This window comes from Benincasa hispida, chromosome 9, assembly GCF_009727055.1.
Source record: "Benincasa hispida cultivar B227 chromosome 9, ASM972705v1, whole genome shotgun sequence".
NCBI lineage: Eukaryota > Viridiplantae > Streptophyta > Magnoliopsida > Cucurbitales > Cucurbitaceae > Benincasa > Benincasa hispida.
The window spans coordinates 36,921,520-36,938,913 of NC_052357.1; the positions used below are offsets into that span (position 1 = coordinate 36,921,520).

The following is a 17,394-nucleotide window of genomic DNA, read 5'->3' on the forward strand; positions in this document are numbered from 1 at the left end:
GATTTTATCCATAATTTCATAAAATACAGAAATTCAAAGGTGCTAGTCTTCATCCATTAAACTCCATAGCATCAAAATGCTAGGAATAACGTTGAGAAGTTGTCCTATCAAATCTTCTTGTTTTGATGCATCTCAACAACATCTCGACACTCCTTGTTGCGTCTTGATGTTGTCTCTTTGGATCATTTGGTTTGGATTCTTCTTCTCATGACTCCAAAGCTGAATTTAGATCTAATACGTTTCATTTTTTATCTCGAACCTTCCAAAGTCCTCTGAATAACTTTAAATCACTTGATCTCTACAAAATTGATATGAGAATAATAGAACTAGTTCGAATTGAGGATATTTAATAGCACATTAAGAATGCTATCAAATCACCCCAATTTAAATCTGGCTAGTCCTATACACACACATTATATAACTAATAATATATTTAATATATCAATTTACTAATATACTAGATAGAGAGTATATTAGCTGAATGTCTAATTTACGAAATAACTGATATATCAATTATATAACTGATATGCATTAACTAAAAAAAGGTTTGTAAAGTATATAAGCTTGATTGATGAAAGAAAACAATAGCCACCTATTCACAAACTTCAATATATTAAAAATCCCCAATACTGAATGAATTTTTCTTTCAATTATGGGGAAGTTTCTTTTTTGTGTGAGATGAAATTATAGAGAATTGCAAAATATCTATCAAAGTTGCCGTGGTAAAAGGAAAGTGTTGTTGTTGCATGTTTATTATGAAAGGAAATCGTCATGGAAATACAAGAAAAGTGCATCTTGATTTTCGCATATGAGAGAAAAATCGAGATTTATAAGAGTATTGTGAAATTGAAAAGATTTTGGAAAAAAAAACTAGTGAAAGAGAAATAGAATCTCATCTCGTGAAATAATTAATTCTTTCAATTTTATGAATGTATAGAAAGTTTAAATATTTGTCATCTACTCTTATACAAACTCTTTGTATGAAATATGCACACTCACATGTTTTTTAATGATTTCTTGAATATGATTCACTTATTTGTCATCTGCCTCAAGATTATATTAACAATATTAAATTTTTAGATACTATAAATTAAATAATTATTAAACATTAATTATAAAGTTTTAGGATATAAATTCCACACCCTTTACTTTCAAAGAAAAGATCCCTAAACTTTTGAATTTTTTAAAATTCACATGCATAAAAAATACAAAATTCGGTCTTCGAAATCCATTGATACATGGTGGGCACAACATCTACCAAGAATCCCTAAAAGTAAGTTCAAATTCTGAAGGGTATTCTACAAAGATAGCCCAAATATTAGGGTCATTTTCTACACAAATGGACTAACAAACTCTATTTTCAAAAAAAATGGAGGCACATTACCTTTTAGCCCTCTTTCATTTTAACCAAAAAAAAAAAAAAAAAAAGAGAAATAACTTAGTCAATAGTTTCCACCATGGGGCACTATTTTTAATAGGGGTGTTCGTGGATGGAGTTGGATTGAATGATTTTTTAGACCCAATCTAATTGTTCAGGTTATAAATTTCTCCAATCCAAAAAACTTGTTAAAAAATGAACCAAACTCACTCTAACTATGAAATTTGTGGGTCGTATTGGTTTGAATTACTTGGTTATTTATTTAAAATTTTGTTCTAAAAATAAAAAAAATATTGTATATAAGAATCTTATTAAATATAAAAAATGTTTAAAAATATTTACACTTTATAGTAAAAAGTTCCAAAAGTACACTTATAGAACTTTAATAAAGTGTAAATACTTTTTAGATTTTTCTATTTATAAGAATTTTTCTAGGACATTTTTAAATATAAAAAAGTATTTAAAAATATTTACATTTAATTTTAAAGCACATTTAGAACTTTTTGTCATGAGGTATAAATATTTTTGAAAATTCTCTATTTATAAGAATTTGAATATCAATGAATCAAGCAACCAAGTTTCAAAAGAAATTACTACATAATCAAACCTTATGAATGTCAAAATCAACCAAAAAAAGAAAAGGAAAAGAAAAAGCCTTCATCCATAAAAATACTGGTGGATACAAAATTTCAAAAGAAATCACTTAAATAATCATTACTTTAGAATGTTACATCAAAATTGACCATAGAGCACCACAGCACCGGAATGTGAAAAAGAAAATCTTCCTAAACAAATTTTGTAGACTGTGATCTCGATGTGCATATATAAATTAATCTTTACATATCAATATTATCTCAGTTCTCAACTACAAAAGCTTTGAGTACCAACGATGCTGAAGTTGATGCCACAGCACACAAATTGATGAATTCTAATAATCTTCTTCCATTGGAACGTAAGGCATATTGAACCTGTCTTCTTCCATAGGTTTAGTTACCGGAGCTGGAGGTAAGGCCAGTCAAGGAACAAACTCCTTTAACATCACACATCAATTAGTCCAAAACTCAAACGAAAGGAACTGAAATCAATCAAACACAAATGTGTTCGACTTCATCCTCAACAAAACATGTATCCAATGCTACTATGCAACACAGTCTAAAAACCGAGTCTAGAAGTTTTAGTTTCAATTTTGTTCCCAAGTTTAGTTAAACCTCAAAAATCGTTCCAAACTATCTTTCATTAATATATTACTCTAGCACAAACTTTAATATAGCCCAACAAACAGTCATCCAAATGTGATATATTTAATATGATTTTGAAGAGAACGATTTGTAAAATTTGATTAAACTATATGGAGGGACCAAATTGAAATTTTAAATAACACAGGCCAAATTGAAACTTTGAAATTATGGGAACCAAATTGAAAATGTTCAAGCTTAGAGACCAAATGCAATATGTAGCCTAAATAATAAGATTTTGGAAACTGAAACGTTTGTTGGCCAACAAAAATCATTAGCATTAAATACATAAACAAACAAACAAACAAACATTAGTAAATTTCCCGCCTGCAAAAACAATTAACAATAATTATATGAGATTTTACTACTTTTGAAGGATATTTATAGTAGTATCCTTCTCACCACGACTGCGGCTATTATTTAGTTCCCTCACAATTTCTGGAGTAACCTACAGCTCCAAAAGGCACATTAGTTAAGCTAATTTGAATCCATACTGGAAAGTAATATCAAGATTCGTGAAGCTAAATATCAAAAGAATTCAGTCTTACATCTTTGTGCCTGTGACTTTGAAGAAGAATTCTAATATTTGCTTTATCTTCCTTCGTCAGTTCATTTTTATACCTGCACGAGATGCTCAAAAACACTAATAAAATCCAGTTCATTTTTATAAAGAGACTATTGATGTAAGTACTGTTTATTTATACACAAACTTTATGATACACGTCCACTTGGTTAGCAAATAAAAATGTCATAATACATATATCAATTAATATAGCAAGTTTGACTTTCACTCAGTAATGCGCATTTAATTAAAGATGATAAAAAGGAATAAGGAAAATGAATGTAAAAATCCTCCCTCATCGAAACTGCAAACTGCTTGACGAAGAATCAAACTTACATATCGAAAGAAGCAGAGAAAGGAATCGATTTATTCTATGCCCGCAACGGAACATTAGCACCATTTTAATATAGATGCTCTGCTTTCTCAATGGCAATATTTAATTACCAATGATTGAAAACAAAAAACAAACCTTGTAATTTAACACGAGTTCAACCCTCCACCATATGATCTATGAATACTTAAAAAAAAATAAAAAAATTACACACTAGAGATTGGAAAATGTTCACCTCTCCCCTCAATTTATCTCTCTTCGATGATGAGATAACTGATACGTTATGTCACTCTTAAATGAAACTCTCTGTGGATCACTGCTTTTTGCATATTTAAATGCACTCGAACTTAAGTTAGTGGTGTTGGACTGTTGGGCAATTCAACTGATGTGATTTTTAAAAGAAACAAGACATGGTGTTTTTCTCATGTGGTTCACTGCATTGTGGATGGTGGGAAAGAAACGTATTTCTGAGGTTAGGTGGGTGGGTTGTGGGGGATGCAGATAGAACCCCCTACTCTTTGTTTCCCCATTTATTATATGAACAGCTCTGTTGCTGATGTACTAGATTTTTTTTTTGGGAGCTCTTCTTTTTTGCTTCGTCTCCATAGTTCTTTGTCCGAAACAAAAGCAATGAATATCATGACTCTCTTAACTTTGATAGCAGAGTTTTGATCAACTTAGATCAGGGAAAAATGACGTTTAGTGGAGCCCAATCCTTTATGGGGGCTTTTCCTATAGTTTGTCTTTTTGGACCTAACTCCCTCTAGGAAGTCTATTTCCTGGTCTTTGTACAAGCCAGAATGTGAAATTTCTTTGTTTGCCAGGTTATCCACAAAAGAGTTAATACTCTTGATCGGCTTTTGAGAATGGTTAGGCCATTTTGTTGAATTCATCTTTCAAAGGGCCAGGGAAAACCTAGATCATATTATTTGGAGATGCAACATCGGGGAGTTGCTTTTTTTAGGTGTTTGGCTTTGAGTCTACCCATCTTAGGGTTTACAATGAGATGATAAAAAAATTCCACGTCCATCCACCATTTCAAGGGAGGGAAAGATTTTTCTAACAACCCAATGTGTGCTTTATCGTGGGGGCTTTGAGGGAAGAGGAACAGAAGGACCTTTTATAGTAGTGGGGTACGACAATAGTGACGTTTGGTCCTTTGTGATTATTTTTCTAATTATTCTTTATGTTTTATTTTTCTTGACCCATCTAGTGGGATTCCTTTGTTGGCTTGGCTTCTTTGGCTGTCCTTGTAATTTTTTCATTTTTTTCTCAATGAATGTGTGCTTTCATACAAAAAAAATATATAATTTTGAAAATTCATGAAAATCAGTTCAGCTTGTATTCATCCTTAGGATAATTGTGGATAGTTATGTCATATATGTGGGCATGGGGAGTTATGTTTGTCAGTGTACATAATTTGTTCTTAGGCAGAAAGAAAATAATCTTTTGTGTGACATTAAAAAATGGAAGACTATATTTGGCTAAATTATACTTTTCTATTATATATGATAAAATTATAGTGATTTGTCTTATGATCCATTGTTGTCATGGCACGAAATGGGATTAAAACATATTAAGGACATATACAAGTAAGAAAACAATAAAACCAGAAGATAATTATACTGTACATGGTAGATCAAACTAAATTTGTTTACATAATTTTTGAAACAAACTATTCTAAAGATGTAGTATTTATGTGCAAATATATTTGGTGCCTAAAAAGAGGGCAACCTAGCACATGCATGGTAATATATAACAGGAAAAAGGAAAAATTGTGCTCACCTCTGCACAAATGCAAGTAGTGACTGGTGCCATATCACAGGCATTACTCGTGTTTCTTCAAGAAATCTCATAAAATGTGCAACAACTGTATCAACTACACGGTACGGCAATGCATATTTCTTCTCCAAGATAAGCTTAATAAAATAACTGCCATAATTAAAGGAGGCCCCAGTTAGGCATTGCACAAAGAAATTTTATACACAAACCATAGAACATCTGATATTGTATTGCCTTCTCACTGCCCATGTGCAGAGAAAGTTCAAAAAAGAAAGAAAAAAGTAAAAAACAGCTAGACAATTACAAGTTAGGTAACACAAAGTTAAAAAGAATTAATTTCATCAACAATCCAAATGTGGTAAATTTATTGGCACATATACGACACTTTCCCCATCTAAAGCCAAACAGATTACCACCACTCCCTCCCTTGAAGAACCACCAAAAAAAAACCCAGGCACAAATACAGACTTTGGCAACAAATCTAATGACAAGTTCTTGTATAACTATTCATAGACAATGTCATTGATCCCAAACAATTAAGAAAATATGATCATAGTTTACATTGTTGCAAAGTACAAACTTTTACAGATTGGGATGGAGCCTTCCAAATTTAATACTTAACCATTTGAGCTACTATCATTCTGGAATTAGCTATTCCTCCTGTTAATATAGTCAACTTCTATAAGTTGGGGGAGAATATTGTTGAAATGCATGGTAATATTCTATGATGATGGAAGTTGAAGTTTCCCTGCTATTAAGATTTTGGCAGTAGATAATTTTGTCATCATCCTGATACAATTGCACATGATCCCAATTCTAATAACAAAGGTGGTGGACTTGATCTTTTCCATGATTGGTTATCTTGAAAGCTTGTGCACTTCCTTGAGACAAAAGAAGACTTCAAAGAAAAGGCCCCTCAAAAAAGGCCTTGCTAACAAGGGATTTGATTATTATTTGAGTTCATCACTATGTGCGGGTGGAAGTTCGAACTTGACCTTTTGCCAAGATTACAATGCCTTAATTAGATGAGCTATGTTTAGGTTGGATGAAGGAAATTTATTGTTAAAATAATAAAAATTAAAAACAAAAACAACTCATGGGTAGCAATTATGAAACAGAAAACTTCTGTAATTTAGCTAGAAAGTAGTGTTATAAAAATTTCTCTGCAAGGATATATAACATACAAGTCAACATACTACTTAATAAGTTCAGAGTTTATTCACTTCTCCACAATACTCACTAAACAAAAATTCTACTTTCACACAGTTCCTGATTATTTATTTATTCATTATTTCTTTTTTATAGAAACAATAACTTTCATTTAAGAAAAAAATGAAAGACTAAACGGGGATAAAAAAAAAACCAAGCCAACAAAAGAAGGAACCCTACTAAAGAGACTCCAACTATACAAGATAGAACCTATAGGATAGTTATAAAGGTCTTCAAAATCGAAGCTTCTAGCATGAGTTCATGAAACATTGATATGCACAATACCACTTAGCAGTCAACTAGTACCTTGTTGTGCCACAATATTCCATTTCTGCAAGCTTAAATAATGCAACACTGCAATGGGTAGACAAAACCAAAATTCCCAATTAAACAACTCGCAATAATGTATTTCATGTCTTGGTGTGTATCTAATCTTAAGAAAGAAACTCTAAATGTAAAATAAAGTTTGATATGACTAACTTGCCTTGAATGAAGCACGGGAATTGTGACCTTTTCAATAATGCTCCCAATGATCACAGCCTCCCTCAGACTGCAAGTGCCAGACTGTAGAAAGAACCAAGGTTTCATTAGAGCACCTTAAATTTCAACTAAGCAATAAATTAGAGACACGTTGATGAGGAATCAATTTCTATATACATTGCAGAATGAAGTTAAAAAGGAGAATGCAAGCAGAATTGAAGACTACAGACCCATAAGTTCAGTGACCAATGTGTACAAAATAATAGCAAAAGTAATGGCACAAAGATTAAAAGCAGTATTACCAACTACAATTATGGCAAGTCAAAATGCTTTTATCAATTCTATTTGAGAAGCAACAAAGAACACCATATATTAAATAATTTGGCCAAAGTGTCTTGAGCACAATGGAGAAGAGATGCACATGAATTTCCCACCCTTCCTCACCATAAAACACAAGCTAGGAGTAGGAGATATGCAATGTAGTAAATGGAATCAAATAAATGGTATTTACGTTTCCTTGAATGCACACCCAAAGAAAAACTTGCACCTTCTTAGGCACCTTAGCTTTTCGAATGATGTCAAGGTGGATAATGGATAATGGAGAAAGATCTTTAATCGGGAAGGATAAACGGGTTGATTCTCAACCCCTTGATGTCTAGTATCCAAGAATATTCGAAATAGCAAGGACCAAAGATGTGAAGGTGTGTGATTATTGGAATTGGTCTACAAATTCATGGAGGGTAACATTTAGGAGAAATTTAAAAGAGGAGTCGGAGGATTTTCAAGCTTTTGATGAAGTCTGTAGAGAAATGTTTCTAGAAAGAAAAGAAAAAAGGAAAAAAAGAAAGAATATTAACTTAAGAGTAAATATATTGTTCGAGTAAGATCTTGTTAAAGATGCTAACCCTTCCCCTTGCCTATCTCTGGTAATCTTCTGGCAAGCAAAGACGTATTTTGGGAAGATGGCATGGCATCATCTCCCTCCCTCACCCTCCTCCACCATTGATAGGATAACTTTTTCCATTGAAGTCTCACATGAAATTAGAATCACCGAATCCTCTACAGACAAGTCTTTTACTTTCTCCATTAAGAAAGAATCCCTCTCTTGGTTACACACTACTTTCTCTTCTTTGATTAAGCTCCTATGAACCAAAAGTTCTTCAACAAGTCTCACTGATTAAATATGATCTTTGGTTAGAAAAAAGGTCATTTTGCTGAGATCACAAAGCTTGGCATTAATGGAGGTTTAAATAAAATTATCTTACCGGGTGGCCTCAACAAAGTTGGTTGGAAAAGTTTCTCTCTTCTTAAGGTACCAAACACACAACCCACCATCAAGTAGCATACCAGTATCATTTCTACATCTTTATCTGGACGCCTTGTGATCAACATAACGCCCCCACCCCACCCCCCGGGGTTTGACAGACAATACTCTACCATCTTCATCTTCTCCCCATCCTAGCGAACTTGCAGCTTTCTACCCTGATAAAGGCATCATCATCATTTGTCAATACTTCCACAACGATTTGTACAAAATTCTTAGGGCTCTACAAAGGGAAAGTGTTCGGCTTGGGCTCTATTAGCCCACTACAACCCAAGAAAGCCATCTTAGCGGTTGAAAGTAAAGAACAAGACTTGATTTCAAGCAATATCCATAACTGGTGTAAGGTTGGTTCTTTCATGGTGACGTTTGAACCATGGTGCATTGAGGCATACTATAAAAGTCAAATGATCCCATCTTATGGAGGACGGGTTAAAATTAGAAATCACCCCATTGATAGATGGCCTTTAGAAACCTTCAAATTTATTAGTGATCATTGTGGGGTTTTTTATTGGAAGTAGCATAGAAGACTCTATCCCGTATGGATATGATGGAAGTTTGTTTGAAAGTAAAGAAAAATCAATAAGGGTTTTTACCAACTACTATAATCCTTCCTTATTCATCCTCAGAGCTAATTTTTGTCCACATTAACCCTTTTTTTTCCGAAACTTTACCTCTCATTGGGTACATTACCGAGAATCATGGTACGATTCCTTGGCCGATGCGTGTACAACAATGCAAGGAGGCCCACTCCCCCCTTCCCCATGCACATAGGACAAAACCCCATCATCTCACTGAGGACATTGCTGAAAAACAGTATCATCGAGAAGCCAAAAACCTTCCACCTGCTGTATCTTTACCAACTGATGCTCCTACATATTTGACCTTATGCTCCTCTTCAAGTTAGTTGCAATTGACTTCACCAAACCCTCTACCTAACCCTCCACCAATCAAGATCTCACCATACAATGTTGCAGAAAAGGACCAACCCTTTATCTGACTTGTCCAATCCCTCCACTCCAACTGTCCCATTCAAACACTGCGTCTCCCAAGAGCATCCTCCTCCTGTTATCCTTCATTCTCCATCAATCTTTGTCAATCCACAAACCCTTCCCCTTCTAACTACTTCTTCTCCCATCAACAAGCCATCTTCACCCATAAAAAAGCCTTCATCAACAGCCCCTTTGCTTTCTCATCCACCCTCTAAACTACCTTCCTTTTCCCCTCCAAATCTGGATCCCCCTTCAAGTACCACCAACAACACTCATCCCCTTTTCCCAACAAAAAGACTACCTTCCGCCCCAACATCAAGCACTCCACCGCCATCATTGCTTTACCATCGGATGCCGACAATGATACCTATCTTTCTAGCCCCAACCCCACCCCGTCAGATTCTTCCCATCCCACTTCCATCTTTGACCACACGGGGGAAAATTGGTACGATTTTGTCCATCCCTCATCTATTGGTCCTTTTAACCCTGCTCCACATTTGGTGACTCTAGCCCCTTGGTTTAAAGATCTTGGTCTTTGCAAAAAAGCGATCCCAACAAAGAAGCAACCCAACCAGTTTTCAAAAAAGGAAAAAAAAAGGATTGAGAGAATTACGAAATCTTGAAAGCTCTATTTCTATGACAAAAAGGCTCAACCATTGCTCAGAGAGGGATCTGTATTAGTGTGACACCAGTTTGTAGTGTGAGTGGTCTACATGTTGTTGGAACTCTTTCCTCTCGAGTGGTCTACATGAAGTTTTGGTCATATTCGTTTTGATCACATCTCTTCCTCGAGATCTTTGTGCTTTGCTTTTGTGTCCTTTCTACACCGTATTGAATCTCATCCTTTATGAATTGGCCTGTTTTTTTCTATCCCTACTTTTGTACATCCTTATCTGTTTGTTTCTTTTTGGGTTCTACTTTTGCATTGCATTGGGTGATATCCCTTTTGTACTCTTTAAATATTTCATTCATCAATGAAACTGTTTCTTATTAAAGAAAATGATGGTTGTAGAGAAGTCTAGGTTGAAAAGAATAGGTTACTGTTGGAAATAGTTTTTGGATGATTCCAAGGATTTTTTTTTAAAAAAAAAAAACAGAAAGACTTTCCATTGAAATAATGGATGATTTGAAGTTCTAGATAAAGTCTTATCTCAAGACAGATGATGACCAAGCCCAAATATGTTTTCCAAATTCTTTGCCATCCGTTTGTTTCCAAAGAAAAATGGCATAAATTCAGGGAAAAACGATGAGCCAAAGACTTATTGTGCTGGGGAATTATAAGTATATGTTAGGCAACCACCAAAGGATCAGAATGAAAATGATGTACAAAAACTTTCCCTTTCCTTCTCAAATGGAATACAAAAGGCTCCATCATGCCTCTACAATACCTATAATCTTTGAAGGGGGTCATTTGGATTGAGGGAATGAAATGGGAATACAGATGGGAATGGGTAAGGGGTATACATCCCTTGTTTGGTACCTTATAAAATTACGTTAAAGGGGCAAAGTTGCCATAGCCCAAGCATTAAAGGCCATCATGCTTCTGGTAATTTTTGAAGGGAGATGGACCCCACCTCTAATATCCCAAAGAAAGCATCAATGAGAAGTGATCGGAAGTTGGTCTAGATAATTTCTTAAGGGAGGAGTCTTTGAAGGCACGAAACCAATCAGGAGAGAGTAAAAAATATATGAGTGGTTGTCAAATCCTCCCTAAAGTTAGACCTATACATCCCCTTTTCAGAGGGATATCAACTAGAGGCCCTCATGCTGGTAATTCTACCACCTCTGGATTTTTCCGAAAGCCATCTGAGATATTGACACTTTGGTTTCATATATTACTTTCTTAGCACTCTCTTGGTGTAAATCGTCCTCCCCATTTTGTGATTATAGTTTAAGCTCTCTTATACATTGGAAGAATTTTTTGTACTTCAATAGGAATTTCCTTTTGTAGTTTCATTTGAATGACGAAATTCTTATTTCCTATGAAATTTTTTAAAAATAGAAAAAGAAAAAAAAAGTCATGGATAAGACTTAAATACCTCGCAGAGGGGAAGCAAAATTCCTTTAAAGAAGGCAGTGGGTTTATACAGGGCCTTTTTCAATGCTTGATACAAGGCAAAGTGTAACCGCTTATTCTTCTGGATGTCTTTCCTTACTGCTGGAAGCAAAACCAGCTTATAGAATTTCTCCACCTTTTTTACTCCCAAATTGGAGGCAAAAATTCTTGTGGCTTGAAACATAGCGTTTGGTGACCAATTTTCAGGCTCGGTCAAATATAAAACTTCCTCCCAGAGCGGCATGGAAGGGATACGCTTGAATGCTTTGGGTACTTTTCCAGCCGTATACTTGTTGAGAGATTTTCCCACTCTGCATAAAGTATGTTAATTCAGCTCAACAAAATATCCCAACTTTCTTTTTTTAAAAAGGATGAAAGAGAATTGATAGCTTTATACCCTTTGTATAAGTCTATGACAGAGGTGTCTAATTTTGGCAATGGTTGTGCATCTGCACTTGCAAACATCAATGGCAATGAAATCACAACACAAATGAAATATTCTGAAGTGTATCATCAAATTGAAACTTGCTTAAACACTAAAATATGTCTAGACCTGAAGAAACGATAGCATCGTTTTCTTTGATTTTCCTAACAATAAGGTCGGCAAGAGTATGTTGTGGGCCACCATCCTTCGACAGGAAAGCTTCCACTAGGCGTTCATCTTCCTCAGCAATGTCCTCCTGATACAATAGAAAATTTTGGAGACAGAAAAAGATCACCCAAAATCCCTATGGTCCAAAAACCTAAAGCACATTATATCAAATTCATGTATATAGAGACGGTACGCTACCTCCTTATAAGTACCAATTTGAGTCTGAGTTTCAGAAAATCCACTAAAATCATCAATGTCCTCTTCGTCCTTGGGAAGCTCTTCATCAGGAAGGTCAAAGAAAGAGTTGGCATGATGCTGATTTCTATCTTCAATTTCATTCTCTTTCTGCTGAATACGAGCTTCTCTAAATATCTTGGAGCTCATCCCAGAGGACAAAAGCGTCTCATCCTCCTGATGACGGCACTTTCTTGCTTTGGTATGTTGCTTGATGGGCACCGTATCGTCATCTGTTGTGATAAAAGGCTGCGGGTTTCGCAGCCTATCCCTACTCCTCTTATTCGGCGCCATTGGCGAATAGGACCGAAAACAAAGCTAATGAACAAGTAATATGAAATGCGATTCCGCTGGGTGAAGCTGGTGTAGAAGAAAGGAGGTGGAGCGGTGGAGTTGCTGCCGGTGGTGCGGCTGTCGAAGGAAGAGGTTGACCGTGGATGGAGGTGTTGCTGTCGACTTCTCGATGTCTGCTCCGTCCTGGGACGGCGTTTGAAGAGGTTTAGGGTTTAGTTTTTGTGTTTTGGGGTTTAGTTTTTTGGGAAATTAGAAGATGGATACTAATAGTTTAAAAAAGGACAAAATATGTTGGTTACAATACAAACTAATTAGGAAACTGGGGCTTTTTTTTTAATTAAATGATATAAGGTACAATCAAAGAAAATAAACTAACTTATTTATAAATAATAAAATGTCATTTGGTATTGATGATCTTAATCTATCGTCTATTGATAAATGTCTATCGTGACTTTTTATTATACTTAAAAATATTTTTAATGGTTTTATTTAAAATAATTGCCTTTTTCTTTCTTTCTTTTTTTTCTTTTTAATTTTTGTTTGATTTGTTTAGTCTTAAAATAAATTGTTTTTTCTCGCTTTTCTTTTGTTTTTTGGTGGTAGTTTTAAATTTTCAATTAGTTTAAGCTAAATCCTCGTTGAGAATAAGATCTTTAGATGGTTAAAAATCAAACTCAAATTTTGAGTTTCTATAAATTTTCTTGCACTTTCTTGCTACAAGAAGGTGAAGAAAAATTTCTAACACCTCAAATTTTAAGTTTCTATAATTTTTCTTGCAGTTACTTATCCCCAGAAATTTCAAGAAATTTTTTTTTTTGAAACCTTAGGCCAAGTTTGGTTTGTGATCTAAAAATTTGTTTTTGAAAACGAATAATTAATAGAAAACGAAAATAAATTTTTCTTTTTATAAGATCCAAAAACATGTTTGGTTCCAAATTAAAAATTTGAAATTTGAATTCAAAATTCAAAATTTGTGTTTGGTTGTAAATTTAAAAAGGTAAGAAGATCAATTTGTGTTTGGTAAAATTCATTATTCTAGATAATTAAAAATAACAATTTAATTATTTTGTTATTATAATGAATAATGAATTTATATTGTTAATAAGGAAAAGAAAAATAGTGGAGAGATTACATGATGGAGAAAAGTTTTTTTGATTTGTGGAAATACGGTGATAAAATGTGTAAGAGAATAAAAGAATTATTTATGAGAAAATAATATAAATAATCGAAAAATTCTTATAAATAGAAGAATACCAAAAATATTTGCATTTTATAGGGTTGAGTTAAAAAATCATTATTATTTAAGTAATGACAAAAATAGGGTACATGAGAAAGAAATTACAAAAGTAAGATGAAAGAGAAAAGTATGACAAAAACAGGGTACACAACTATTGTTAAACTAATTCGTAGCCTCCATGTCAACATATGACCGGGTCAATGAAGACCAAACTCGTGGACGGGGTCCACGATTTCCATATTTTTATTTTAAAAAATCATTAAATTTGAACAAAAGAATTGACTAGATGGCTGGCGTGGCAAAACCTTCTCTTCTTCTTGTCTCCCCTTCGTCCTCTCTCTTTCACTTTCTCCTTAAAATACCAACCTTTATAATATGTTGTCACCTCAAACCCTACAAAAGCATCCACAGTCGAAGGAAAACCTTAATAAACAATTATAACCCAAGTGAGTTGTTTGACATTTTTGCCTCGTCCCTTGTCTCGAGCTCGACCCAGTGGCGTCTCGAAGCTGATGATGAAGTTACTTCATGAGACAAACTTACAACATTCTGAAAAAAATAAATACGTCTTGTGAAGTTACTTCACGAGACAAACTTACAAGAAGGTAATTGTAACCAATTCCATAGTTCAGGGGTGGTTTTTGCAATTTTTCCTTCATTTCTATCTTTTGTCTCGCGAAGTTACTTCAGGAGACAAACTTACAACATTACGAAAAAAATAAATACGTCTCAAGAAGATAAATAGATTGTCCCTTGAAGTAACTTCATGAGACAAACTTACAACATCATGAAAAAAATAAATACGTCTCGTGGAGATGAATAGATTGTCCTGTGAAGTAACTTCACGAGACAAACTTGTGAAGTTACTTTTCAACATATTGATGATATGTGGCTAGGAAATTGTGGACCTCGTCCACAATTAAACCTTAAATCATGGATCAGGTACACAATTTTATGTGCTGACTCGATACTCGTGGATCTCGTCCACGATTTCGCAACTCCATATTTGTCAATACTTTCAAATAACCCTATTTTTTCCAATAAATATTAAGATAACATTATTTTTTAAAAAAAAAATCACTTTATAGCAAAAAGACCCCTAAATAATTTCCATCAAGATAAAAGTAAAAAAATTATCAAAAAAGAAGTTCATACAAATTTGTAGGATTAATGTTGATAAGATTTTGCACCATTTAAATTAGTAGTATATTCATACTCGTTCATATACTTGATAAAAAAAAAAAAAAAAAAAAAAAAAAAAAAAAAAAACTCTTCACTAAAAATTGATAAGAGTTACCATTTGTAGATAGAAGCAGACTTCTCGACTCTGAAGAAAAAAAATTATAATACTCAATCTATAATTTGTATAATATGACATAATGTGTTGTATTTCGTGATCAAAACTTTTGTGTAGCGACCATACTTTCAAGGATTTATATTAGGTTGTTACTACATGCATGTATAAATCTCAAAATGACTCTCTCATAAATTTTAACTAAAACCAAAAGAATTTTATTAAATAAATAGATTTTGTAAAATCTAAATAACTAGACAAATTTTAATCGGAGTCCCCCTAAAATATAAGTTCACAATAAATTTCACGAGGCTTTATAAATAAAAATTTCAACAATGGAATTCTAAATTCAAACATCAAAACTAGAATTTAAAACATGAAAACATGAGTGGAAGCATCTCCCTGGTCCCAATGACACGGTCACTAATTTCTTCTGTCATTCAATAGTAAGTCCTTACTTTTACCTAAAAATATAACATAAGAAAGAATAAGTATAAAATACTCACTAAGTAACCCCACTACCGGGGTCAGGCTTATGCATTTATGTCTAAAAAATACAACTTTCTAGTAGGACATGAAAAACCTCAACTAAACATGACTAAATAATTAAACCTCCCTACCATAGGAGATATACCCACAAACCTCTGGTGAATCTCAAAGGAAACACAATCTCTAGTGAGTACATGACTACAAGTAGGGGCAATCTCTATCATATTTACCATGCAACATAAATTAGAGTCCCACAACATGGTAACTTAATATCTTGCTCATACATCCTCATGACTTATCTCATAGATAACATCATGCTCATACATTCTCATAACATACTTCATAAAATTAACAACATGCTTCTACATCCTTATATTCCATAAAATTAACATCATGCTAATACTTCCTCTTTAGTCAAGCAAAATATCTATACAACCTTAGGGAAATAATAACAATTTAATTACGTCGCCTGGTATGATGGTAGTTCTAGTAGTAAGATTACTTACCTTATATTTATGCCCAAACAAATTAGAAAACTAGTCTCATTTAACTTGTAAAAGAAAATCTTGGCTCACCCTTCATACAAATCGAAATTAGCTTAAATCATTAGGGCATAAGCTAAATATAAAATTCATCCTCATGATCTCCAAATGCTTACCCAACTTGATGCTTCATTCAAGATTGATCCTGAACTTTTCTCAATGATTCGAACTTAGGCATAAACCAATAACTAAGGGATTAAACCAAAATTTCAGCAACTAAAACCAATTCTCAAATGGAGTTGTCAACTCTTAGAACTTACCAAAATCCCCCAAGAACGAGCTTCACAACTTCGACAACAGAACTCAACCACATACAAACTATCAAGAACAAACTTTAACCTGCACATAAGCCGTATAGAAAGGTTTTAAACCCCAAATCCAAAAACTAACCACCCAAGTCCATAAAATCCTTGAACCTTAAAGCTTACCAAAAGTCGACGACCCGGTCTATTAATCTACTAAGTGGCAGCCTCGAACACTTCCAAAACTCAAATCTAAGCTTCATATAACATAAGGAAACATTAAATTCAACCAAACTTGAATGGGCATCCAAGGCCAAGCAAGAACTACAGGAAACTTACCAATAACCGATCAATTGGTCACAAGCCTTGCTGAACGAAACTAAGAACACTTACAATCTTCAATCTGTTGGGTGAAAATTTATTTTTTCAAGAAAAATTCAAAAGGAAACCAACCTTTGGTTGGAGAATCCCACATTAGAAAATTTTGAGAAGGAAGTCTCATTTTTGTACTCCAACCTTGGGCCATGGGTTTGGGTCCTAAGAGGTACCCATGTTTTGAAGGGAGTGAGAAGATAGACCAATGTGGGTTCGGTGGACATCCCACATGTGCGTCACCGCTGTCCGTCTGGGCGGGCAAGGCGCATGTGTGTGTGTGATTATTATTTTTTTAATAAATTATTATTATTATTTTATTTATTTCATTATTTTTATTTTCTTTTTATTTTTTTAAAAAAATTCCTCAATTGGTCGCATGTTCTCGATCTTCCCTGCACGCTTCTTTCATCCGCATCTTTTGGTCGTCCGCCTTTCACGTGCAATTTAGAGGCTGACCGCGCTTCCCTCTTGTGACAGTTCAGCTCTGAAGGCTTATAAAAGGCGCGTCCTTCAGCAGCTCAAAGCACAACATTTTTTCTACACTTTCTTCCATTTCGATCGCTCTCCTTTGCTTATTTTTTCTTTCCCCGCTTTCATTTTCCGAGCATTCAGTCAAAAGGGTGTGTGTTCTGGTCGGTAACTATGCATTTTTTATCAGGTTTTCTTTTTCGGGTTGTTTTATCTTGGGGACGACGTGGCAGTATTTCTGACCTGCTTGCACACTTAGGCAGAGTTGCGAAACGTGAGCG

General features: G+C 34.1%; 1 protein-coding gene across 1 annotated transcript; it reads right to left on the reverse strand.

The window, feature by feature from the left end:
* Positions 1 to 2,054: 2,054 nt before the first annotated feature.
* LOC120086481 (bystin) lies at positions 2,055 to 12,737 on the reverse strand. Its single transcript, XM_039043156.1, has 10 exons — positions 12,137 to 12,737; positions 11,900 to 12,026; positions 11,744 to 11,795; positions 11,330 to 11,657; positions 6,982 to 7,061; positions 6,804 to 6,851; positions 5,292 to 5,438; positions 3,162 to 3,234; positions 2,995 to 3,061; positions 2,055 to 2,383 (listed from the first exon to the last, which is right to left on the reverse strand). The coding sequence occupies exons 1-10, from the start codon at positions 12,464 to 12,466 to the stop codon at positions 2,307 to 2,309; spliced, it is 1,329 nt and encodes a 442-aa protein (XP_038899084.1). The 5' UTR covers positions 12,467 to 12,737; the 3' UTR covers positions 2,055 to 2,306.
* Positions 12,738 to 17,394: the final 4,657 nt, after the last annotated feature.